At 41.0% G+C, this 27,112-nt stretch overlaps 2 protein-coding genes across 3 annotated transcripts in view; one reads left to right on the top strand and one right to left on the bottom strand.

The window, feature by feature from the left end:
- Positions 1 to 2,253, top strand: part of AAMDC (adipogenesis associated Mth938 domain containing) — a 30,933-nt gene extending 28,680 nt beyond the window's left edge. For both annotated transcript variants that reach the window (XM_036859707.1, XM_036859708.1), the window contains exons 3-4: positions 212 to 307; positions 2,077 to 2,253. In XM_036859707.1, coding sequence (XP_036715602.1) covers positions 212 to 307; positions 2,077 to 2,217 — 237 coding nt within the window. In that variant the 3' untranslated portion in view covers positions 2,218 to 2,253. The remainder of the gene's footprint in view (positions 1 to 211; positions 308 to 2,076) is intronic.
- A 5,465-nt stretch (positions 2,254 to 7,718) lies between these two features.
- Positions 7,719 to 27,112, bottom strand: part of INTS4 (integrator complex subunit 4) — a 137,730-nt gene continuing 118,336 nt past the window's right edge. The window contains exons 20-25 of the mRNA XM_036859703.1: positions 25,528 to 25,658; positions 20,078 to 20,137; positions 18,157 to 18,316; positions 17,788 to 17,931; positions 13,131 to 13,251; positions 7,719 to 9,018 (exon numbers count right to left, since the gene is read on the bottom strand). Of these exons, the coding sequence (XP_036715598.1) occupies positions 8,840 to 9,018; positions 13,131 to 13,251; positions 17,788 to 17,931; positions 18,157 to 18,316; positions 20,078 to 20,137; positions 25,528 to 25,658 (795 nt within the window). The 3' untranslated portion in view covers positions 7,719 to 8,839. The remainder of the gene's footprint in view (positions 9,019 to 13,130; positions 13,252 to 17,787; positions 17,932 to 18,156; positions 18,317 to 20,077; positions 20,138 to 25,527; positions 25,659 to 27,112) is intronic.

Genomic DNA, 27,112 nt, shown 5'->3' with positions numbered 1-27,112 from the left:
TCTTTGTAATCTTCTATATTTTTCACTAGACTTAGAGCTCCATAAGGGCAGTACTGTATCTTCTGCTATTCCCAGGGCCCTAGTGAGGCTTGGCATAGAGTAAACCTCAGTAAACATTTGTTCGGTGAATGAATGACTCTAACAGGAATGCTGACCGCAAAGAAAGGTGAAAAGAGCAGGTAGCTGGTATACTTTCTCTTTCCATGTCCAGCATTCTCCTGGTGTGCAGCCTGCAGATGTGGAGGAAGTTGTCGAGAAGGGTGTGCAGATCCTTGTCATTGGCCGAGGGATGAGTGAGGCCTTGAAGGTAGGTATTGGTGAGCACAGCATTCCTGAGGACTTCTGGTAATCTCTTGGATCTTTACCTTAGAGATATGTCCTTCTTGGAAGTTCATCTCTATATATCATGCACCCTCATTTTGCTGAGCCAGTGGACGGCCCCGGATAAAATAGTGGCTGTGCACTATTCTTCCTCATCAGGGTTGGACTCTCCAGTCTCTAATCATAGGCCTGTGCTGTTTCAACTGTTTTTCATAAATTCCTCAATCCTGGAATTTCTTTTAAGCTCTACAGTTATCAATATTTGGCTCTTTAGATTTTTACAGTACTTTCCATTTTTACAGTACTTTTTTTTCTTTTTTTGGGCACATTCAAGTTAAGCCGTACCCCTTTCAGAAAAAGAAAGTTTATTTTTATTGTACTTATAGAAATAGTATATGCTTGTAAAAGAGTCAATGCAGAAATGTAGAATTAAAAAGGTGAAAGATTTCCCCTTCCCAATCATAACTGCTCCAATGCTCTCTCTATGCATCTGCAAATATATACACACTTACACATACTGATATACATGTTTTTACATAAATAGGATCACTCTACACATATTGTTCTGTAACTTTTTATTCACGTACATTATTGCATTATGGACAGCCTTTCACATAAGTTAATAGAGATCTACCTCATTCTGTCCTTTATACAGATGTCCTAAAATCCAGTTCCCCACTGATGGAGGTGCCCTTTATTTATATTTTTTAGTTTAACCTAGTTTTTTCCTCCATTAAAATGATCCCTATCTGTAAGACTACTGTTATTATAAAATTGTTCAAACATATAAAAAAGTAATGTAGGGCATTTTAAAAAACATTTCACTCAGAGCTCCTTCTGACAAGGCAGAGTCTAATTAAAATCTATTTAAAATAATATTGAAGACAAGCCAGAGTTGAGAAAATATCCAATAATAGCTGCCACTCCTGAGAATCTTTTATATAAATTCATTTACAAATATTTATTCAGCACCTTCTATGGGACAGACACTATTCTAGGTACCAGGGACAAGCTAAACAAGGCAAACAAGGTTCATGGCCCTCATGGATAATAAAAATGTAGACAATTTCAGGTCATAGTAAGTGCTGTGAAGAAAATGGTGACTTATGAGGGGCTGCTCTAAATGGCGTGTTCAAGAAAGGCCTTTCTGAGAAGACATTTGCATTTGAGCTGCAGTGTACGTACATTCATAAAACTTCATCCTCACACCAACCGTTTGATTGTAAGTAGTATCATCCCCGTTTTATAGGGGAGGAAATTGCAGTTGAAAGACTTTCAAAAGGTCTCTTGGTTAGTACACAGCAAAGTTAGAATTTAGACTCAGGTTGGACTGACTCAAACATTTAACATTTTACATACCTTAGCTGAATTCATTCTCATACCAACCGTGTAAGCAGGTTTTGTTATCCCTATTTACATACATGGAAACAAAGGCTCAGAGAATTTAATTCACTTACCCAAAGTCACACTGCTAGTAAGGACTTAAATTCAAGACTGACTCCAAAATCCATGCTCTTTGCAGTTTCCATTTCACCTGAGCTGTTTGCACATGTTTCATGGTACTTCTGTTAACTTCTTAGAAGCCTTTTTGACTCCTTGGGACTCACTGCCAAATTCTGGACTGGTGACACGCTGGGTGATTGAGGAGTGATAGTTGTCACTGTCCAGTTCTGTAGAATATACTTGCCTCATAGCAGGAAAGGGAATCCTGGGGGCCTTTCCCCCTGATTTACTCATCTTTTTCCTTCTTCCCAGGTACCCCTATCAACCGTGGAATACCTCAAGAAAAAAGGCATTGATGTGCGGGTCCTCCAGACAGAGCAGGCAGTGAAGGAGTATAATGCCTTGGTTACCCAAGGCATCAGGGTGGGAGGGGTCTTCCATTCCACCTGCTGATGGAGCCTTAAGAGAATAAATCACTAAGCAATGATGCCTGTGACTGTCACTCTTACCTCTGTCCACTCCAGCCTCCCCAAGCATTTTTGAACAGCTGCTTGTGCCAGGTCCTGTGCTAGGCTTTGGGATGCATGGATGACTTAGGCAAGGTCCCTGTCCTGGGGGGTGGGGGGGGTGGTGGCTGAAAATCAGGGGAGGAGACAGAAGTTTACCAAAGTTTAATATTGTGGCAAATGTTAGGCCAGAAGTAAGCGAAAATAAAGGCAAAAATAAAGAAAGCCTTCTGACTTGAAGTTTGAAAGCCAAAGAAAAGTTTCAGTGCATTAAAATCACATTGCAATTGATGCTTTGAAATGTTTAGTCATCAATTCAACCAATTTTTATTAAGTACCTTATATGCCAGGCACTGCTATAGGCTCCAGAGAAACAGCAATAAGTCTTGTGCTCATGCAGCTTATATTCTAGTGGGCAAAATAAACAAGTAAACAAATACATAATATAAGTAGAATGTTATGAAGAAAAATAAAGCAAGATAAGAAAAAGAGTGATGGGGCTATTTCAGATGTGTGGTCAGGGAAAGTGTCTTTGTGCAATGACATATGAGTAGAGCCCTGAATGAACTGAGGCAACACTTCAATAACAGTAAAAGGAGCTATGCCTTGATACTAGGGTTCTAGGCAGGCTGTTCTACTAACTAAACCTGAGCCTTGCCAGACAGTTCTCTCTGCCTCAGATTCCCTCACTATAAAATGATGGGGCTGGACTAAATACCTTTTAATGGTCCCTACTGGCATGGATAGCCTTTGCTCTATTAAATACCAGGTGGCCTTTGTGAAGCCTTAGAATAGACTGACAGAATTATAATAGTAATCAGCATTACCTTATTTTTCAATTTCCCCCTCTTTAAAGAGTTATGAGTATCAGCTTTGGTGTCAGATAGCCTTGACTTTGAACTGTGGCTTTCACGGCCACTCACTGGTTGGGCATTTATTTAATCTCTCAGAGTTTCACTGTTCTCATTTGTCAGATAGGGATCATATTAGTACCTGGAGTTATCACAGGTGTTAAGTTGGGTAATTCATAGAAAGTCTTGGCACATTGCCTGGCATGTAGTAAGGACTCAATAAATTGAAACCATCGTCAGTATCTTTCTCCTAATGGGGCTGCTGTGTAAAGCTAACTGGTTTCATTTTATGGTTCTTAATATATCAGCTTATAACTTCATAGATTCACAGAATGTTGGAGCCCAAAGGAATTATCTACTCTATTCTCTCATTTATTCAGTAATTCTCTTTTATATTCATTTACGAGAGTCTCTTATTAATATTCTTATGACCAATTATTGCTGGATCCTAGGGGTACAGGAATGATACAGTTCTTGCCCTCAGGAGTTATGTGAGAGAGAAACAAATAAACAAGACAGTAATGATACAGTGTGTTAACATTATACTAGTTACAAGGTCCAGTGGTGGCACAAAGGGTGGACTAACTTATCCTACCAGAATGGGAGGAAAATTAGGGAAGACATCACTAAGGATGTAACACAAGTCTTAAAGAACAAGAAGAGGTTCATTTATTCACCAAACATTTGGGAACTATTTATTAGGGATGGTATCTATCATGGTCATAACTAAATAAAATTGCTCCACCCCAGCCCTTGTTGAAGCCACAGCCCAGAAAGCTGATCTTTGCTCCACATGATCCTGTTGCCTGACTGGCCCCACTGGGCATCTGACCTCAGGACAGCCAATCCGTAGACTGAACAGCAACTTAAGATGTGGCCTGGCCAGAAAAGATGAGCTAAGCCCATTGGAATGGAAAGTGATCTAATTTCTAAGCTTACCCAGCAAGAAAGTGGCAAAGGGAGGATTAGAACCCAATGCTGTGTCTTGATCTCTTTCTACCACCTTAGGAGGCCCGTGGGAGAGAGATCCTCACAGACCTGAGACTCAGCCTAGAGGTCCGAGAAGGTCTTGCTCAGTGCCCTTTCTACAACCAGCCATTTGTCAGATGACAGGATGTTTCTAGATCTCAGTTCCCTCAGCTCATAAAGCCAGACACATATATAGCTAGGAAGGATGTTTGATAAAATTTAGACTGTTTCTCTGGTTGATGCAATAAAAAATTTTTTTTGTCAAATGTAAGATGAGACAGCTCCAGTGGGTGTTGAATTAGGTGTGGGTGTAATCAATGTTCCTAAGTGAGTTGTCTCTACATTAAACAGAACTTAGTACAAACTTCTTGAGACAGAAGTACCTGACAGTGAGGTTATTAAACTTTGTACAGAACCTGCTGATAGCCCCTACTTCTGAATCTGTTCTGCATGGTCAATGCTCGCAATTTGCAGAGCCTGGAGAGAAGCTCTTTTTCCATGACACTATACTTAGTCCCATGTCTTAATCATTAAACCCTTTGATTCAATTTGTAAGTTGCTTGCACAGCCCTCACTCTGCCCACATTTAATTTCTTCTAGCTTGAGCAGTTCCTAAGACGAGCAGTCTGTCAAGTGCTAGGTGTGTACCTTCTCCATAATTCTGTTTGCTGAGGTCAATCATGTCAAAGCCAAATATAAAGTCCTTTCAGAAACCCGACTCTCAGGGCTGGGTTTTGCAGGCATGTCATGGTACTGCTAAACTTGCTCTGGATTCATGGACTCATTCCTTCTTTCCTTGCCTGGTATGTGCCAGGGGCTATGCTGGGGATACAACACAGACATTCTTACAGTCTAGCTATTCACAGGCTGGTTGGAAGAAACAGACATGTAAATATGCAGTGACGATGCAGAAGTTTCAAACTGGCACAAATCTACCTGGAGACAGGTTTTGTTTGTCTCAGAGTAATTTTAACATTTACTTTATTTAGTTACCAAAATTTTTAACGTGGTTATTTTTCACATGAAAATGCAGGTTTCTGGCTTTTCTGGAAGAATCAGAAAATCTGACATCACCAGGCCCATACCTATGAACTGAGTGGAGCTGAATAGCAACTGCCTTCTTCTGACAGAGAATGTGCTGATTCCTCAAGTCTCTGTTATCTTCTTCCAGGTCACTTGACAACCCCCCCTTTTTTAATTTGTACAAGGATTATTATTTTTCATAATTTTGAAAAATACATTCATGAAAATTACCTAGGATGCATTTATTAGATTGACAAAGCCACTTGACCCCTTTTTTTTCCCTGCCTACCTGCTTCAGAGGTTGGCATTTGTGAACCTGCAATAAATACCATGCTTGAAGAATGTATAGGAGGCTGTGCAACGCACCAAGCCCACAGGAGACACAGATAGGTTCCAGAATGAGGCTCAGTCCTGAAGAATGAAAAGAAAAGAACCATAGGAGACAATCTGAAGAGCACATTCCAGGGCTCAGCAAGTGCAAAGGTGTGAAGCAAGAGAGAGCATGGTTAAGTGTTGGGAATAGCTACAGATAATCCTCTACAGCTGGAGAAGTAGAGAATGTTTGGGACACAGAGTATGAGGCTGGAGAGGACACAAGGGGCATAAAGAGCCTTCAAGGAGAGGAGTTTAGACTTTATCCTGGGGCCAGAAGTGACCCACTTAAAGGGGTTTAAAGCAGGAGAATGGTGTGATCAGATCCGGGTTTTAGAAAGATTACTCTGGCAGCTGTGTGAAGAGTAGACTGAAGGGGGCAAGATTTGAAGCAAGTAGCTCATTAAGAAGCTAATCCCACACCTTAGGAGTGATGATGAGGCTGCATCAAGACGGAACCACCAAGTCAAGAAGAGGATTGAAACATTTAAGGAAGCAGAATCTAAAGGACCTGATGGCTGGTTTTATATGAGGCGTAAGGATAGAGTCCAATGTGACACAGTTTCTGGCTTTGACAAGGTACATAGTTGGCCACTGAAAAGGCAGAACAACAGATCCCTGTCATGAAAACCGTATTAGACTGAGAGGCCTGGGTTCCAGACTTGCTTCTACTAACTCAGTCTTTCTGGGCTTGCACATTCACTTATAAATGAGGGTGCCACACCGGACCCATCTTTATGCTCCCTTCCAGGTTTCTGTCAGAAAAATCAAGATTCTCATAATTCACAGAGAATTCAGAGTAAAAGGAATTTAAAAGGTTAAGCCCAACCGCTCATAGACTTGAATTCCTTTACAACAAACTTGTCAGGAGCTTGTTCAACCTCTGCTTGAACACATCCAGCATGGAAAACTCCTTATCTCCTAATGCAGCCCATTCAATTCTTACGCTCATTAGTGTAAGAATAAGGCTGCTCCTAATGCAGCCCATTCAATTCTTGAAAACTCATCCTGATACTAAGGTAAATTTTGCCCCTTCGTGTTTCTCCACCTTTGGTGGGAAAAGTACTATTTTGGGTTTTAAGACCTAGGATCAAATCCCACCCTTGCCCCTTAGGAGAAAGACATTACCTCTAAGTCTCCGTTTCCCCACCTGTAAAATGGGGAATGACCCAGAAGGATTTTTATAAAAGGAGTAGTGTATCTGAAAAGGATTCAGCATATTCTTCCCTTGGAAGGCTTTCTATAGCTATGGCATCAAAGGCTCAGTTAGCAGCGATGGGTCTTGATGTTTTCATCTGTGCTTCAACTCAGTAATCATCATTAGGTGCTTTGTGTCAGGGCCATGGTATGATTCAGCCTAGCTTTAAGCTTCATTTTATCTCCAAGGCAGGCTATTTTCTTTAGAGCATCTGTTGACACATGAGAGCCCACTGATGGCACATCACTGAGATGTACTAAACAGGCGAGCACACTAGAAAAGTAAATCCCATGGAGGTGATCTTCTTCCCTTAGTCCCTCTACAGCAGTTATAACCTCCCAGAGCCAGACTGCCTGGGTTCAAATCCCAGCTCTGTCATTTACTAGTTGTGTGTCCTAGGCCAACTAGGCAGCTCCAACACTGCAGTCATCAGAGATGTAGTTCACAATATTATTTCTTTTTTTTTTTTTTTTTTTTTTTTTTTTTTTTTTTTTATTTATTTTCTATGGCTGTATTGGGTCTTCGTTTTATGTGTGAGGGCTTTCTCTAGTTGTGGCAAGCGGGGGCCACTCTTCATCGCGGTGCGCGGGCCTCTCACTATCGCGGCGCGCGGGCCTCTCACTATCGCGGCCTCTCTCGTTGCGAAGCACAGGCTCCAGACGCGCAGGCTCAGTTGTTGTGGCTCATGGGCCCAGTTGCTCCACGGCATGTGGGATCCTCCCAGACCAGGGCTCGAACCCGTGTCCCCTGCATTGGCAGGCAGATTCTCAACCACTGCGCCACCAGGGAAGCCCACAATATTATTTCTTATAGTGGATCCCTCTTTCTCATAATCCTGGTTTCTTTAAATTCTCTGAACTTCAACTGCCTTGTTTATAGAATAAATGTAACAGTACCTACTTCATAGGGTAGTTTTGAGGATTAAATGAGTTAATTCATGTAAAGGGCTTACAACACTGCTGGGCACACATTAGGTATATTAAACCAAAAGTCAAACATGCTTGAATTCAAATTCCAGCTCTGCCTCTGAGTAACTGTATGCTCTTGTTATTTTTATTAAGCTTTCCAAGTACCAAATATGATCAAGACTGGCCAAAGATTCAGATTTGCCAAGCATTATTTAATTAAACCCATTCAACAACCCTTAAGGTATAATTACCTCTGTTTTACAGATGAAAAAACTGAGGCACAGAGAGAAAATCTGAAGGTTCTTTTCCATATGGTATAGCTCAGGCCTTTGGAATCATCTTGGATTTGAATGAGTAAAGGCATTATTACAGTTTTCCTACCAGTGACTTAACCTCTTAGTCTCACTTGGCTGTTGCAAGGATAAAATGACAGGTAAAGAACATAGCACAGGCCCTCACGTGGTTCACATCTCTGGAGGCTTTACTGTTCTTAGACCCCCGCTGCACCTTCAGCTCACATGCAGCTCCAGCACTGGAGTCATCAGAGAAGTAGTGGGAAATGACTTTGTTTCTTACACTGAGTTCCTCTTTCCCATAATCCTGGTTTCTTTTGTAAAATATGGCCCTTCTCTCAGATTTTTGTTCTAAGGATAATGGCAGGCAAGATCAAGAATTTCCCTGAGGGATGAAAGTGATTCATTCTTCAGCTGTTCATTCAGTCCTTGGCCAGCTATTGCCTGAGTTAAGGAAGGAGACTCTCAGCAAGATAACGAAAGTCTAGGGCCCTTCAGGAACTGCCGGTGGTGAAAAAGTACAGCTGTGAAAGCTGCTTTGGAGTTGGCCCTGGCAAACAGACTATTGCTTTAAGAAATAAGATTATGGCTCCAATAACTGGTTCTTTGGAAGGGGCTAGAAAATTGGATCTTTTTGTTTCACACCTGAAGAATGTAGGCCTGCCGTATAAATGTTGAACCTATAGCTACACAGATTTCTAGAACAGCTTGGTGTCTCAATTTTACTGGGGGCAAGGCTAGGGAGGTAGGGGGTGGGGGATGGGATAGACTTGAAGGTTTTTGTTTTCTTAATGCAAAATAATTTATCCAATGTTCGATACCAGATGAGACTATAAGGGTCACATGTTCTTCCTTATGCCTATATACCATGTCCAGGTGAAATGCTCCAGGCTTCTGGCTCACTCTTATCCCAAGAAGGGCCTTTTAGGCCACGGCTGTAAGGACTACTTGTGACTCAGCGCCTTGCGGGTTTGGGCATTATGTAAACTTTTACAGACTTGCTGAAGGGGATGGTGCCCTCGATGCTGGTTTCCACCTGGGATGACATCTCACCACCCTCAATCCAGGGGGATTTTGGAATGCGTGAACTGGAGTTGTAGGCCAGCAGCAGTCTCACTTCCACCTGGCACGGTTCTAGAAAAAAAGACAAAAATCCTCTTTGATGGGGCAACACCTAGGAATTGGGATGAAATGTCAAGTAAAAGCAACATCAAAGATAGAAGCAGTAGAGTTTCAAGAACATTTCTTCATCTGTCTGCATCCCCCCCTTCCCCCATCAGCATACAAAAACACTTCTCCAGCCTGAATATTGTGAGGCTGTTCCTAAGACTGCAGATTTACTGCTGCTTCTCTGCCACTGCCACCTCCTCCTCCAGTCTCTTGGGCTCCCTGCAGCTCAGAGCCATGCTGCTGAGATGTTCAGAGAGCAAGCTAAAAAGGCCTCTTCCACAGAGGCCTTCCAGCCTCAAGACAGAGGGTCACAAAGTACAGGCATGTGGCCAATTCTTGTACCCAGATAATCATGCTCTTTCTGCACAGCTGATCTCAGGCCTGAGGGCTACATGCACAGTGGACTCTACCGCATTAGCAGAGAGGAAGCCTTTCATTAGGAAATAGTTTGGACAGAAAACTCTCACTACTGAACAGGAATATATTTCAGGGACCTAAAATCATGTCACTGAACCTTCCATTCTTTCATGACATGACATTACAATACTGATCTGGTGTCTTCATGTGGCAGGCCCCAGCAAAAATAAGTAAGACCTCCCTCAAGTTGCTGTTTGGCTGAGGAGGCAGAGACAGTTGCACTGGAGCACAGTGCACACTCTAGTCCGTAAGAGGTACTGAGGAGGGAGCTCAGGAAGGCTTTGGAATGGAACACCTGCTCTGTGCCAAGCACATAACCCCAAGAGTTCTTACCCTGCCACACCATGAAAGAAAGACTGTCACAATCCCAAAAAAAGTCCCAAGACTCTGAGAGGTTCTAAGTGACTACCCAAATCCACACCAGTGACAGAATTTGAGCTCAGTTCATAAACTGAAGCAACTAATCTTTCTATTCACCATGTGGCTTCCATAAAGAAGGGGGAGAGGATTTCAGAAAAACATAAGGGCAAGTGCAGAGGCCAAGAACACCGCTAGCTTGGGTGTCCTCCTTGATTTTGTGTGACTGGGCAATCTCATGAAAGGTGCAAGTATTAAAGATGAGCCCAAGGCTAAGAGGTTTACAGGGCAGGAATGAGGGCTGGATGGATCTAAATGAACAAGGGCAGAGGTCCCAGGACTTCTCAATGCCTCCCCAGATGTGTTCCTGGTTACTTCCAGACTTCTCCCTAGGGATCAGAATACAGACTAGATTGCTGTCCTCCAGGAAGGGAAAGGCTGGCAGGCAACCAGAGCAACCTAGCCAACCCCAGAGAGCAACCTCAGCATCACCTTTTCACATGGGGCCTTTTACCAGCCTGGAGTGTATCTGTAATGAAACTAGCACTGCCTTCTGGTACTAGGCTCCAGTATCAGCTCTCCCACTACGCTCTCCTTTCTTGTCCTAGATGGCTATTGCCAACCCCTGAACCACAATCTAGCCCTGGCTCTCACAGAACTTTCAGGAGCCAAATACTGGTAAGGTCAGAGGACTAAACCCCATCTGGTCATTATGCCTTCTCTCACCAGCACGTGGGAAGACTGGCAATTCAAGCCACTGCCAGCAGCTGAAAGGAGCAGGGAGAAGAAACAAGAGGGAAAGAGACAGTGGGAAAAAGAGACAAAAGATCATCTGGGAAAAATCATGCTACCTATTTATCATGCTTGGAAGAATATGTCTTTATGAGGTATATATTATTACTCCAATCTTAAAGGAAAATGAGATAGAGGGGTTAAATAACTTTCTCAGGATCACACAGCAAGTAAGGCAGAATTTGGAAACTCATCTATGTGACTCAAACCTTGTGACCTGGCAGCATTCTGCCTCCCAAAGGAGCGGCCCTTGGTAGGGAGCTGAGGGACTAGATGGAGAAGCCCCTAACCAATACCAGGCACCACCTCCTGGATTAGGAGAAAGAGGTGCTGGCACCTTCAGAATGAGAACACGTTTCACTTTAGTGTCCCAGGTCAGATGGGAGGATGGTACAGTGAAAAAAACAAGGGATTTAGGAGTTAGGAAATCTGCGTGCCAGCCTCAGTGCCATTACTGTTCAGCGACATGGGCCTCCACTTATGCATCTACAAAATTAAGAGCAGAATACTAATCCCCACCACAAAGTTGTCTAAGAATTAAATGAATTTTAATTGCAAATTTAAAATCCTATATTCAGTTTTCATTATTTGTTGAGCACCTACTCCATGTCAGGCACTAGGGACACAGAGGTTAAAGATGACGAGCAAGTTCCCTGTTCTCAAGGAGCCTACATTCTAATTGGAGAGAAAGTCAATAAACAAATGAGAAAACATCTGACACTAATAAGTGCTGAGCAGAGAATTAAAATAGAGATTTGTAATTGTGACTAAGTAGCAACCTCTCAGAGGAGGTGATCCTGGATGAATTACAATTCTTCAGGCTCAGGACAGCCCGAATTGTAGGCCTGGTTCAGGCAATGACCTGCTGTGTGGCCAGGGGCAAGTCAATATGCCCCTCAAAACCTTTCAAGCTCTTCTGAGCTCTAACATGCTGTTTTGCTTCCCTCAGTCTTAACCCTGCAAAACAACGCTGTCCTACAGCATTTCTTTCCCCGTATCTAGGATCCCTTCACCACAAGAGATTAAAATAAGGAACTCTACGTTTCTGTGGACTTGCACTGTGGCAAGCAGCAAGGATATGGATTGAGGGACACTCAGAGAGGCAGATTCTGGGTAAGGGCATTGCTGGATCTGCTCCCTCAATTTTGCCAGGCCTGCTGGACCCCCGAAGGGGCTGCCCTGACACTCAACAGCACCACCTCCTCTTTGTGAAAACTTTATAAAGTCATCTATACCTGCCTAACACCCTTGACAGAGGAAAACCATTAATAATGGCAATAAACAGTTACTCATGTAGGGCTTCCCTGGTGGCGCAGTGGTTTAGAATCTGCCTGCCAATGCAGGGGACACGGGTTCAAGCCCTGGTCTGGGAAGATCCCACATGCCACGGAGCAACTAGGCCCATGAGCCACAATTACTGAGCCTGCGCGTCTGGAGCCTGTGCTCCGCAACAAGAGAGGCCACGATAGTGAGAGGCCCGTGCACCGCGATGAAGAGTGGCCCCCGCTTGCCACAACTAGAGAAAGCCCTTGCACAGAAACGAAGACCCAACACAGCCATAAATAAATAAATAAATAATTAAAAACAAAACAAAACAAAAAACAGTTACTCATGTATTCAAAAATACAGTGAAAGAAAATTCCAGAAGGCATCCACCTATTTCTAAAATAAACCAAATTTGGTGGTATTGAACACCTTCTCCAGTAACAACCATGCTTCTGAATCACCTTCAGTGATTTACGCAACACCACCGAGGCGAATTCTCTCCCACATTTTAGGTTCTGCAGACTGAGTCTTTTTCAAAGTTTCCAAAGCAGCCTTACAGGCTTTGGAAGTGTAATGTCATTGCACTTGTATTCTCTCGTTTTATTCTTTACAAATGAAAGAAAAATACTTATGTAACCTCCATGTCTCTTCTCAAATTATCAAGGTCCTACTCAGTTGCTGTATGGCAGGGTAAAATAGGAATAGATCACCTTACTTTGCATTACCGCACAAACCAGCCCATGTGGGAAGGGAAGGCAGGAACAGTTGTCATTTTACTTGTTCTGGGGGAATGAACTGAATTGTTCATACACAAAAAAGAGTGATTGTAAATTTCTGGTAAGAAATATAAAACTGTTTAATTTCCAGACAGAGTAGTCCTCAGAATTAAGTAGTAAAGAATTGTTATCTTAATTTGGAAGGTGAGGAAACAGATTCAGAAGGGAGAGTAGCTTGTCCAAGTGTACACAGCAAGTCAGTGGCAGTGTTAGGATAAGAAAATAGTCTCCTGGTGTCCAGCCCATGGTTCTTTCAATGAGACTCCATTCTACTGTAATCTCCTTTTCATCTTTTGAAAAAATCTTGTGCTGTGTATAATCAAAGCAATGCAGCAAATTAGTCTAAATGTACCCAGTTTGAGCTTTCAAGCTCCTTAAGAAATCAAGTTCAACCCTCAGCAGGCCTGGTTCAATCACGTATTTTTCAAACTACAAAAAAACCAATGCCTTGGCCCACTGACTCCTTACCTGTCCAGGCAGTGTGGGAGAGGTACACCTGAGTGATAAGCCGGTGCCGCCCTGGGCCGGGATTCCGAAAGTCTGCCGGCTTAGGGTGGATCATCTGAGCTTGGCCATCTGGATATGAGACCTAAGAGGTGACAGAAGTGAGAAAAAGAGGCAGAAGAGCTGTGAGCTTTTAACAGAATTGCTGGTGACATCTGCTGTGAACCCCAAAACAGGAGGAAAAGAAGACACTATCCTTCATACGAAACTGCTCCTGGAGGGGAGGACAACACTGTCGAAATCTCTCTACATCCCTCCCCAGTACAAAGCAGTATGTGATAAATGTTTCCTGAATTCATGGTGAATGAGTGACAGGAATAAAGTGCCTCTATTAAGTACATGGATAGGTTAAAATATTAATCCTGATGTGAAAAGCCTTCTCAGACACCCCCATCAGGATGACTCTCCTTCCTCTGGCTCCAAATCATATCATGGCCCAGGATCCATCACCAACTACCAAGGATTAAGAATAATTCTGTAACTCTCCACTAGATCATAAGCAGCTAGGAAGCTGTTTATCTATCTCCTTCTACAGAGACAGTGCTCAGTGCTCAAATCACTGGCCAGTTCTTCAAATCTTACAAGCTGCCAAAGAACTCTCCTCAACACCCAGGGGGACCTCACAGCTATCTGTGTAGAGGGCCTATTATTATATACTGCACAGTGTACAAATGAGCTAAAAGAACAAATGAAGCATATCCTAGAAACACACAGGTCCTGGGCTACGGGACTACACTGACAGGGGTAAAGTAGGGACCACACAGGTCTTTCAGCTTTGAAACTCTGGGGAGTCATGTCTCAGCCCACCTGCCCCATAATCTCATCTGTCCGGAAGTGTTGGGGCATGGTAGCTGAACTGGACAATGCTTTCCTACTGTCAGGGCTGTCCCATGACTGAGCAGCGAGTTCCCCATCTCCCAGTCTGCAGAGGTATCCAAACAGTCCAGCCATGCATGTAGTAGAGCTACTCTGAAGGTGATCTTTCAGTAAAGTCTAGCAGATGATCCTTAAATAATCTATACCTGCAATCTCATTTATGCTCAATTGGTCAGCGAACTTTTTCCAAGGACAATGTGAAACAGGGGTTCTCAACCCTGGCTGCACATTAGAATCACCTATGAGCTCTTAAATAAAAAATACTGGTAGTCATGGGCCCTACTCTCAGGATTCTGATTTAACTGGTGTAGGCTGAGGCCCCGTGCATCAGTACTTTTTAACACTTTCTGTATAATTCTAAAGTGCAGCTAGGGTGGAGAACCACTAACGTTGGGGCTTAGAAATAAAACATTGCCCACCACATCAGTAAACAAAGGATTTCGGGCCATCAGCAACCGCAGCCGCCCTCCAGCGGTGAGCCCTGAGGGAACTCAGGGAGGAAACAAGGAATGACCGCAGTCATCAGACTGCAGCCACCCCAATGGTACAGCTTGAGGAAACTCAGGAAGAGGAAACAGGATACTGGTCCCAGAGAGCTGAGGTGCATATCAAAGGAAGGATTTCAGTGAGTCCAGACTCTTGCATCTTCCCTTATGTAGAAAAGTGCTAAATTCCTTAACTTGAGATATCTAGTTTTCTTTTATTAACAGTAGTCTTTTGTTCCGACTACCTGGTGTTGTTGCAAAAACTCCTATATATCCTGGTTTCCCCCTTCCTCTTCCGAACAGTTTTCTCAGCATTTATCTGAGATGCTGTCTCCCAGGCTTGTGACAATCTATACCTGCAATCTAAGAATGTCTGCCAAAAAAAACATAACTCTCAAATTCTAGGTTGTGCATTTATTTTCGGTAGACAGGGGAAAACAAACCAACAAACACTGCCACCCAACAAAACTGCAGCTCAGAGTTAGTTCTCTGTAGGTCTCATGATTTATAATAATTCCTGCTGGGAAGCCAGAAGATTTTTTTCCTCTACTGTCACCATAGGCAAATATTAACCGACTTCAGGGCCTGATTCATCCTTACTCTCTTCCAGGAAGCCGACCCTGCCTGCTCCAGGCTATTTTTCTGTACTTACTGCAGGTGATTGCATCCCTAACTTTTATTCATATTCCTTCTGTTTGGAATACCTCTTATCGCTTGCTCTTAATCATCCTTTATCTCATCCATGTAACAGTATCTCCACAAAGTCTTTCTTTTCCTTAGTCACACTCTACAAATTAAGGGCTTCTCCATAGTATTCTTTATAATTTATACACACACACACACACACACACACACACACACATATGTATATATACACACATATGTATATATTTGTGTGTATATATATAAATAAATATATATATATATATTTAAAAGTATATTGCAGAATGGTTTTATAGTAGCCAAAATTGGAAATAACCCTGTAGGGGAGAAAAATTAATTTCCCCTCTACCCTTCTAGGTTCTTGGCTGAGACCCTGCTATAATAAAAGGCAGATTAACAGGAGAAAAACAAATAGAAGTTAATAACAAATATGTCTCCTCTATATAAGGAAGAGACTTAGGAAAACTGAGTAACTCCCTGAAACTAACCAAGCCATCACCTTAAATACCATATTCAGCTAAAAACAAAAGAAAGATGTTGAAGAGGAAGGGAGCCTGTTATGGGAGGTTATCAGGTAAAACACAATAATCAAGGGTACGAGTGTTATGCAAATTTAAGTTGGCATAGTCTTCACTGATGAGTTTCTAGACATTTAGTCTTGCTTCCCTTTTTGGAACTGAGAGGGAGATACCTTACAAATGGAGATTTCCCTTATAAATGTAAATTTCCCTCACAAAAGGGCAATTCTACTCTGTTTCCAGTCTACAGCCTCTCAAAAATAATCATCCTAAAATAATCCTTAGGCCAAAAAGGCTTATTTTGGGGTGGTGTATTATGTTCCCCTTCATTCCTGCCTTTGAAACTTCTAAGAAGCTTCACAATCCAGAAGCTAAGTCGGTAGATCGGTCCATTATCTCACTGAACCAGTCTCTTAGTCTTTTTTTTTTTTTTTAATCTTTATTTTCTTTATTTATTTCGTTCATTGGTTGGTTGGTTGTGCCGGGTCTTAGTTGCGGCAGGTGGATTCCTTAGTTGCAGTACGTGGGCTCCTTAGGTAACAGGGAAGAGCCAAATCTGGCTACATGTTGGACCTGTTTCTTTTACTTTAACCTTTGCTTTCCTGCTCTTGTTCACTAAAAGGATACTGTCTGTACATAATGGCCTGCCTCGGGGAACCCTGTCTCTGCCTGAATGTTAAACCAAAGTGCCTTTGTTGGGGGAAGCAACCTGACCCTGTCCACCTGTGGATGGCTGCAAGAAAGAAGAAATTAACACATCCCCTCCCTGAGGCTAGCCATTCCAGGGGACATTTGCAAAACTTATGGCCTTTTTACTATACTTCCTCATCTCCTCCCCCTCTCTGTTCTATAAAGGAAACTGGCATCCAAACCCAGAAAAGATGGTTTTTCAGAGACACTAGTCTGCCATCTTCTTGGTCTGCCGGCTTTCCGAATAAAGTTGTATGTATTCCTTGCCTCAACACCTCCTCTCCTGATTCACTGGCCTGTCATGCAGTGAGCAGAGCGAGCTTGAACTCAGTGACACTTAGTTGCGGCAGGTGGGCTCCTTGGTTGCGGCATGTGGGCTCCCTAGCTGAGGCACATGAAATCTTAGTTGCAGCATGCATGTGGGATCTAGTTCCCTGACCAGGGATCAAACCCCGGGCCCCCTGCATTGGGAGCGCGGAGTCTTATCCACTGCACCACCAGGGAAGTCCCAGTCTCTCAGTCTTGAGAAGAGGTCAGGTTATTTAAAACGTTACGTCTCATTTCAGGAGGCAGTGTTGCAAGTGGCTCCCAAAGTTGGATCTATGCTGTGTGAGCAATCAGGATTTAATAAGAGGCCATAACATTCTTAATTCATCCTGTGCCTGTCTGAACTGATGACTGAACTTCTGTTTTACAACTGCCTGTCCATTTGTCTGTCTCTCACTGAAACTAAGCATCCTGAGGGCACGAATTCTGACATGTCTGCCTAGCACTTAGCATGTGCAGTAGAGTAAGCATGGACGGATGGAAGGGAAGGAGGGAGGGAGCAGGGGTGGGGGTGTAAATGGGTAGGACTCTTAGTGGGGCTTAACTACAGACTGTTAAATTGATTAGTGTCTATACTGCATCTCTCCTGTCTCTCTAGTATATCTATCTAACTTGGAAAGAATACTCCCTAGTGACTGATTTTCCCACCCATAAACTGTATTCGCCAAGCTGACCCACCCACAACCGGAAAAGGACTTATTACATTTTGCTTATAGCCCTGAAAATACCAAGTCTTAACTTTACATTATAAGAATAGAAGCGGCCCTGTCATTTAGTGAACACTTACTGGGGATCAGGAACTTTATACACATCACTTCATTTCAATGTCAACTATTCCTATTTGTCAGTTGCAGAATCTAAGGTTCAGAGTTTAAAGTAACTTCCTCCAGACCATAACCAGCAGTAGAGCTGGGATTCACGCCCAGGCTCTTGTCCATAAAAACTTATCTCTTCTCTCTCCCCAGTTTCTGTCCCTCAGGTAGAGATTACAGGGGTGCTAAAGTTAAAAGTTCCAACACAAAGTCAGTTTAGAAGCTCCATGGGGACCAAAACCTGACAGACCTGGACCTTCACAGTGCTCTGAGGATCCTGCACATGTTCCAGGGTTGCATCGACATCCAGGGCCACCACCAACCCAGATGTAAACCGCAAAGGGTTGTCTGACTCGCCCGCTGGCTCAATAATGGTGGCTGAGGCTTTGTGGATCTGTAAGCAAGAAGAAAATACGATTCTAAAGCCAGGTCATCTCTAGGTAACAAAACATGATCCTTGCCTTTCTGTCTCCTTATCTAATGGGTGGACATATGTTAGTCAATCAGAGGAAAGGCCCTAACCCAGCTCCTCCACTGGTCAAAGAAGATCACCAAGATGAGCAGTTTTGGATGCTCTCTGGATGGATTTCGCCTGAAGGGGTATGACACAGACGCTGACCTGCTCTGGAAGGGGGAGGTGTAGGAAGGTACTCTGCCGCAGCATGGTATGTAGAATTTTGACCACTTCTGCAGGTTTGGATGTCATGAGTCGGGGCATGAGGTCAAGAAGTTTGTCCACAAAGCTGTCCTGCAGGTGGGGCAAATCAGCGATGAAACACCTGAAGGAACAAACAGAAGCAACTATGCATTCATTCACCACAGGCTGAGCCCCAAACTTCTGCCAAGCCCTGAGGTAGGAAAAGTGATGAACTGGAGGAGTTCATGGTTACCGAGGAAAGCCATGCACCTATGTAATTATGCTGTAGTGACATGACCATCATAATAGCCTTGCTTATTAAATACCTATATATGCCAGACATCCTCTTGTTTTACACTATCTTATTTAATCCTCCCAGCAATCCTGTGCATTGTTAGAATTATTATTGTCATATTACAGATTCATTAATTAATATAACAAATATGTCTTTAGGCCTTACCAAGTAGTATTCTAGACACTGGGGACATGACACTGAGCAAAAGAGAAGAAAAAGCCTATCTTAATGGAGCATCACTGATAGGAACATTGAGACTCAGAGAGGATAATGTTGTACTGAGGCTTAAAAAAAGTTAAGTAACTTACTCCCAGCTCTGAATGATTCCACAGTACTCTGCTTTGTAGAAGGAGATAGTCAAAAAATATTTCACTGAGGGGTGATATCAGTACAGGGACTCAGAGGCTGAATTAAGAAAGAATGTGCAGCTCTTAACAACAGATCCTCATCTGTGGCAAATCAGAGCTGTCATCTTTCCAAAAATCTCTCCAACCCAGCTGTGCAAAAACAGACTCTCCACCTTAAAGAATCTAAAACCATGTCTAACTAAATCAGTTTGCTGTACACCAGAAACATATACAACATTGTAAACCAACTATACTTCAATTAAAAAAAAAATCTAAAACCAAAAGTAAGGCATGGACTTCGTAGAGATTTGAAGTCAGGATCTAAAGAGTCAAGCTAGATTGTACCATTTACTACAGAGCAGCTCCTATTGGTGAAGAGTAGTATTGCAACTCAGCCCTATAGGAAGCTATCATCACCCAAATGAAAAAAGCCTGAAAAGTGTAGAGTCATACAAACCTGTAGAGTCAGGTTTGGTAAAGTTCATGGGGGTAGAAGCAAGGAGTGAAAAAATGAAATATCAGACTTAATAAATACTAGATTTTAAAATCCTATAAATGCCTTCTTCCCAGTATTGTATCGCCAGCATACCACAGGTCACAGACGAGGTCACTACCTCGACCCCCACTGTTTCACCAAGCCTTCCACTCATCAACTGCATCTGTTTTAGCTGATTTACTTCATAATGAATCCTGAGAAAACATATCTATGCTACAAAATAAAAGCTACCTATAGAATGATGGAACAATTTTTGTAGATTAGAGAGAAATACGCAAATTTAAGAACCATGGTGCAAAAAAATAGAAACGTGATTTTTCAACAAGAGTTTGAGTTTTCCCACATAATATTTGTCTTTTTCTGGCCCAGCTGAGTGCTGAATCAAAAAAATTCCTGGTGTTTTTATTATTATGTTGTATGTTTAGCTAACTTAAGAAGTTTATATACCAGTAAAGAAAATACAGTTATCTCTCAGTATCTGTGGTGGATTGGTTCCAGGACCCCTTGCAAATACCAAAATCCATGGATGCTCAAGTCCTTTATATAAAATGGAATAATACAGTCGAACCCTCCATATCCATGAATGCAGAACCCATGGATACTGAGAGCCACCTGTATACAAATTAGGGCACACTGCATGTATAATAATACCTTGGCTGCATGGGCTAAACCAAAGATTCTGGCTTGTGATTGCTCTTGTTTCCCTGTAAGTGCGATCTCTACATAACCAAGATTTAATAAGCTAGAAGGTGATGAAATACTTACCTCTGAAAAAAGTCCACTTCCTGTAAAAATTTTTCACACATCCCAAATAAGGGGTCAACTCTGTAGAAAAGAAAAAACAACAAAACAAACAAAAACCCATGTAATTTGCTTGTGAAATCTGAGAACTGATGAGTAAAGACCAAAGTTCCAGAAACCTGAGCCCACAAGAAAAGACGATGAGCATATTATACTATAAAGATTATCTGTGAGAGAAACAGAGGACTCCTAATGGACCTAGGGGGAAATATTTGCCAGGATCCCAAGACCTAATTAAAACACTGCAGTGCCCATTAGGCTCAATGTACATTCAAAATCAAAGACTATCACAGGCCACACTTGGCACCAGATTCAGTAAGGATACAGGACAGGAGCACAGCTTACAGCCAGTGCAATGTCATATTCCTCCTCTGCAGGAGTCCTTGCAGCAGCCCATTCAGCCATCTACATAGCTGTCTGGGAGCTCTGACCTTGCCACTGATAGCTCAGGCTCAAGGAGATGAGATCTACATCAGGCGAATGTGGAGACCATCTTCACTTAGAAGCCTCATGCTCCATAGGTGCTAATATCTCTTGAAGTAATCCAAAGGCATACCTTCCAGGGTCCCCACAGGGATATGCTCAGTTACAAGAATCACTGCATTCAATGAAGCCCAAAGCTATGGAGTCTGCATTAGGTAATTATAGTTCACTGATAGTTCCTTCTAGTCTACATGTAATTTTCTCAGAGATCATTTTTACCATAGCAGTGTCACCTAGTAATAGAGTTGTTGCGATCAGCTTTCCAGGGAATAGACCTGGAAACCAAAGGTCAAATTCTCATGCAGAAGGGGAAAAGGTTTTGTTACTACTTTGCACACAGACACAGACTATATGCTTTCTTCTCTATCTTGGCTTCTTTGGTCCCGCAGTACTTAGAGTATTTCATTTCTGTAAAAACTTAAATGTATACCTAAATAAGCCAGGCAACATGCCAGGACAAATAACTTACTAATCACACAACAGATTTTTCCTTTGATCTTTGTGCATTTTATTTCTTATAATTTCTGCAGGGAATGTTCCACTTATTTTCATTAATATATTATTAATTGAAGGAGTAAAAGTTCCAGTGAAGAAAAAACAAATACTCTTTCCTTATATAAAAACATGTGAGAGAATGATATCAAGGTTCTTAATAACCGAGTCAAGTTTTTCCACTAAGCTGTAAGCTCCATGAAGAGTAGGGACTTTGTATCATTCATCATGTATTTCCTGACACAAGCAGCTATTCAATAAATATTTGTTGAATGGATAAATAAATGATAAATGGCAGATGGAAATGTACTCTACAATCAACATTAATTTGAATTATTTTCCTAAAAAGCAGGTAGCACTTGAAACTTTCTTAACTCTGACAAACTATTGGAAGTGGAGCTGAAATTTACTGGTGAGGTTAACCAACCAAAGACCACCTAGGATGAGAGGGCTGGAAGGGAGAACTCCAGCTAAGCAGAGATTGAAATGAAAGCAATTTGGCCAAGTAGCACCTTTTTTGGCTTGCTCACATACAACCAACTTGGAGAATTTCCAAGCAGTAAAATACAAAAAGATTTGGGAACTCTTCCCCAACCCCCAAACAGAGTAGGTAGCCTCACCTACATGGTACGTACATGAAGTAGGCCTCTAGCACTCTAAGAACCCCCACTTTCAATGTAAGAGTGAGGCCCACTAGGGGAAACCAAACACTGACCTATAACTGTTGGGGAAGCCTATACCAGTTACCAATTTAAACTAGTCTAAACTTTCACTTGTAAGTATTCAAAGACAATGAAAAATTATTAGATGTTATAAGGATGATAAGGAGCTGTAAAGGAGACCAAGCAGACCTCAATGAGGTAATGTCAAGGGAAGAAAGCACAGAAAGCTTTTTTAAAAATTCTAATAAACAACCTGATTAAGATTTAAGAGGAGATTTGAAAGGATATTGCATTGATAAAGCGAGAAAAACGGCTACAAAAAAGGTACACAGAAGAAAGCACACTTGGAAACAATAATAATGAAATCAACTCAACAACTGAAGAACACTAGAATGAAAAATGATGAAAACTGAAATGGTAAATTAAAAGAGTATGTTGAGGAATTTACTCAGAATATAAAGTAGAAAAAAGAAACTGAAATTATGAGAGAAAAGATAAGATATAGGGAAAATAGATCCAGAAGATACAATATCCAGTATGGTAGACTGGAGTGGATGGAAGAAGTAGTAATTAAAGAAATAACAGAGGGAAAAAATCCCTGAGATAAAACAGAGCTGAGACTTTGAAATCCCATTAAAGGTCAGTAAGAATAATGAAAGGAAACACATAACTAGACATATCCTGATGAAATTTCTGAATTCTAAAAAGAAAAAGAAAAAGTTTACAGCTTTGAGCCATGAAAAATAAGCTAACTACAAAGGAAAGAGAATCAGACAGACATCAGACATCCTAACTGTAACATTAAACACTAAAAGGCAACATAGCAATACTAAAAGAGTTCTGAAAGAATTCCAATTATGTATGAGAGCAAAAGAAAGGCAGTTTTAGATATGCGAAGTCTCAATGAGTATACTACTTATATACTTACTCCGAAAAACAATACTAGCGAATGAGTTCCAGTCAGATAAATAGTGAATTAGAACAAGGAATTTTAAAAGGCAATTGTGATACATAAAGAACAGTGGTGGGTAAGCGGGAGCTAAATTATTCTGATAATGTACTTATAAAGAGTAATGCATATTTTAAGAAAGAATTCTTAAAATAAGAGATCCGTTAAAAACCATAACCAATATATTGTACAGCACAGGGAATTATAGCCATTATCTTATAATAACTTTTAATGGAGTATAATCTGTAAAAATGCTGAATCACTATGCTGTACACCTGAAACTAATATTGTATACCAACTATACTTCAATTTAAAAAAAGACAATCTGAAACTAAATTCTAAATTATTAAACAGCATGAAACAATCAAATAAAAGTACACTAAAACTTTCATTTTGATTAGATGTGGTCTTGATAGAGATGATCATAAATTCTATTTTTTAATGCTGAAAAATATAAGGTCAATCTGTTTATTAAAAATATAAGGGTAGGGATTCCCTGGTGGCGCAGTGGTTAAGAATCCGCCAGCCAGTGTAGGGGACATGGGTTTGAGCCCTGGTCCGGGAAGATCCCACATGCCGTGGAGCAACTACACCTGTGTGCCACAACTACTGAGCCTGTGCTCTAGAGCCCGTGCTCCGCAACAAAGAGAAGCCACTGCAATGAGAAGCCCGCGCACCGCAACGAAGAGTAGCCCCCGCTCGTTGCAAAAAGAAAGCCCGCGCACAGCAACGAGGACCCAACACAGCCAAAAATAAAAAAAATTTTTTATATATATATATATATATATATATATATAACTAAAATGAGCTAACATTTGTCAAGTGTTTACTCTTAATGTGTCAGGCAGTATTTTAAGGGCTTCACATATAATAATTCAATAATCCTTACAATAACCCTATGACAGAGAGGCAAGTACTATTATTATCCCAGTTTAACTTATGGGAAACAAACTGAGACAGAAGTTCTTAAGTAACTTTTCCAAGGTCACTAAGTTTGCAAATGGTGGAGTCAAGATCGGAATCAAAGCAATGAGGCACCCCAGCCCTCTTAATCATTATGTTCTACTGCCTCTCACTTAAATAGGTTAAAATTAGGGTACAGAACTTTCAAACCCCTGGAAGACGAAAGAAACAAAAAGAAACAAAACAATCAAAAATTTCCAGCAAAAATCAAGGAAAAAGAAAAAGAAGCAGGAATGCATACAAATGGAAAATATAAAATAATATAGCATGAGTAAAGACCAAATATATTGGAATCTTTATATAATGACATGGAAATACGAAATATTATATTGTTGGATGAAATGAAAATATGGCATAACAGCCAAGTATATTATGATTCGATTTACGCTAATAAATACACACATTTATAATCTACACTTTTGTCATTTGTTTTACAAGGGGTAGATTACCAGAGAACAGAATGTTCACTTAATCTGCAATACTTAAATTTTTACAATAATCATATATAAACTGAAAAAGATATTTATTTTCTTTAAATAAAAATGTGTAGATGCCATCACAAGCACCAATCTTTTCTCAGCTGTGACTGGCACATGGCAGGGATTAAACATTTGTTAAATGAATGTATGGCTATCTCTAAGATTAAATCACTACCTGAGTTTATCAGGTCGCTATCAAGATAAGCAAAGAAATAAAATAATACAATGTTCGTTTTAATGTATTTTTCAGTGCTTACTTAAACACTCATATTTATTTCTCTACACTATTTTTAGGCTGCCACAACTGGTGGACTGAGCATCAAATGTGTCTCCTGTCTGATAACGAGTTTCCTAAGTACTATATTATATTAAATCCGTGGTGCCATTATTCTTAAGATGCACCTTTATTTTATGAAACACCAAGAAACAAAAACACTTTCAGAATATACAAATCAATTTTCACTGCAAAGTAAAGGAGCTGTTACAGTGGAGGATTACTGGACTGAATGTCAATATTATGACATAGTATGAGTGTGTTTCATGTTTGGTAGTTGCAATCATTGTTGCTTTTGTTGTGGTCATTCATGTACAATGCTTGGTGTCAGTCTATTTATGTCTTGTAAAAATAAAATACAGTGTGTGTGTGTGTGAATAAAAAAAAAAAAAAAAAAAACACTTTCACTCAAACTATGGCACACCATCAAAATATCTGATTTCAGAGAAGTAAAATTTTTAAACGTGCATTTTAGAATCAATGAAATATAGCAATTCTCATTATCAGAAAGTCTAACAGCTACCATTATAATGAGCTCTTACTATGTACTAAGTACCATGCTAAGTGCTTTTACACGTATTATCCCATTCATTTTTCACGGAAACCCCATGAGATAGATGCTGTCATGGTTCTCATTTTACAGACAGGAAAACAAGGCACAGAGAGGCTAAAAAAACCTGTCTGTAATCAAACAACAAGTAAGTAGAGAGGTCAGGATTTGAACAAAGTAGTCTCACAGCACCATACATTCTCATAATTTGTCTTTACTGCCTAAGATAGAGCACTAGTCTCATCAGAAGAGAAAAAAAGTGATTCTGGCACTATATTCTTAAAGAAATCTGTCAAGGACTATACAGAATGCCTTGTTGCCAGATGAAGCCCTATGCTGTGTTGTAGGCAAAGGAGAGCCACCAAAGGGTTTTTCCAGGGATCTAATCTGATCCAAGAATGTAACTTGGAATATCTGAAAAAATGAAGAGCTTGTATACCCCTTTGGAAGTCTTTCCTAAATATTATTTCATGCATCATTAACCTTGGTGAGATCTCTGAATGCAGTTGTAAGTGCCTTTAAAAGGACTCAGCCACCCTTTTTCACCAACCACACATCTTACCCTCGAGCAGTCCGTGCTGTTACTATAAGTTGCAAGGCTTTGGCCTGCAGCCTCATGTGATGGATAATCACCACCTGCTTGTTCTCCACGCCACTATACATGAACTCCATTTTGTAGGTTTCTTCCATGATCTATAAGGAAAAGGTAAGTAATAAGCAGCGAAAATATCATTATAGTCTTACATAAGAGCAAAGAACAGCACAGGATTCTAAGTGAAACCAGATCTGAACAGAGTGCTTTTTTTAATGCCTATGCTTTAATTCTGAACTGAGATTTTTAAGTGCCTATGTTGAGAGAAATTAGTGTAATTTGAGAGAAATTAATATACATGTTGAGAGAATAAATTATTCTGTCAATTAAAAAAACAAACTTTCATCTGGTAATATCATCTCAGTTGATGATATAAAGATATGAAAATTTAAACACTGATAAAACTGTAAAGCACTGCTTGTAACTAAAGCAAATTCACTGTGATGTGGTGGCAAATGAATACGTATGGAAACGTAATCCTCAGGAAAAGTCCTCAAGAACTTAGTATTAGGAACCATTGACTGCCTGTTAGCCATCCAGACTGTTCTATGGGCCTGGTCTGTCAGAGAGACTTTAGGGAGGCAATCAGTGCAGAAAACAATGTCAGTGACCTCAGCTCAAGCCCAGTGCATCTTAAGCTCTCGCTCTATTCTATCCAAGTCAGCGACTCCCCCCTGAATGATGCTTCTCTTATCCTTCCCTTTCTTCAATGGGAGGCAAGCAATGATGGCAGGCAATGATGCTTGCCTCCCATTGAAGGCTTTGGAGTCAGAGCCCTGTCAGTTGTCTTCTACAACTGACAGTAAGATAAGTTTCCTAATTACATGGTGCCTCAGTTTCCCTATCTGTAAATGCAGAAGAAACAGCACCAACATCATAGAATTTAAAGGATTAAATGGGGTATGGAAGGTGCTTGGCACAGTAACTGTCACATGGCAATGGTAATTCCTTTCTCTTTCTTCCAGACTACTGCTCCCTGTCCCATCCCTCCCAACATGGCCCATTGGTGGTCTCTTGTCATTAAGTTCTACTCCCCTACAATAAGCCACATGGCAGGTATGAGAGGGAGTCTAGATTAGATGAGAGATGAAGCAGAGTAGTGGAAAGAAAACAGACTGGGTATCAGAGTACCTGAGCTCAAGTCCCTGACTTACTACCTATAGCTCTATGAATATAACCTTGCTGAGCGTTGTTTCATCTGTAAAATGGACTTAATACTTATTCCAACCTAACAGGATTATCATGAGGGCTAATTAAAATAGACTTGAAATCATTTAGTGAACTGTAATGTAACAATCATAGTCACCATCATTATCTTCCTACTGGGTCGTAATTAGTCATATACAGACTTACTATTGGGAAGACATGACCCAGAAGAGTTCACCAAATCCCAGTACCCAAGAATGAAGGGAAATTGCTCAAAACTAGAAAGAAATAAACTTAAGGCAAGTAAAATTAAAGGCTACTTAATGAACTGAGGAGGAACAAAAAGACCTTTAAATATTCAAGAGATGGTTAAAGAAAAGAGAGAGAAAGAGAGATGGTACAGGCTAAA

This window comes from Balaenoptera musculus, chromosome 8 (assembly GCF_009873245.2).
Source record: "Balaenoptera musculus isolate JJ_BM4_2016_0621 chromosome 8, mBalMus1.pri.v3, whole genome shotgun sequence".
Taxonomy (NCBI): Eukaryota; Metazoa; Chordata; class Mammalia; order Artiodactyla; family Balaenopteridae; genus Balaenoptera; species Balaenoptera musculus.
This window is presented reverse-complemented; position numbering and strand designations above follow the sequence as displayed.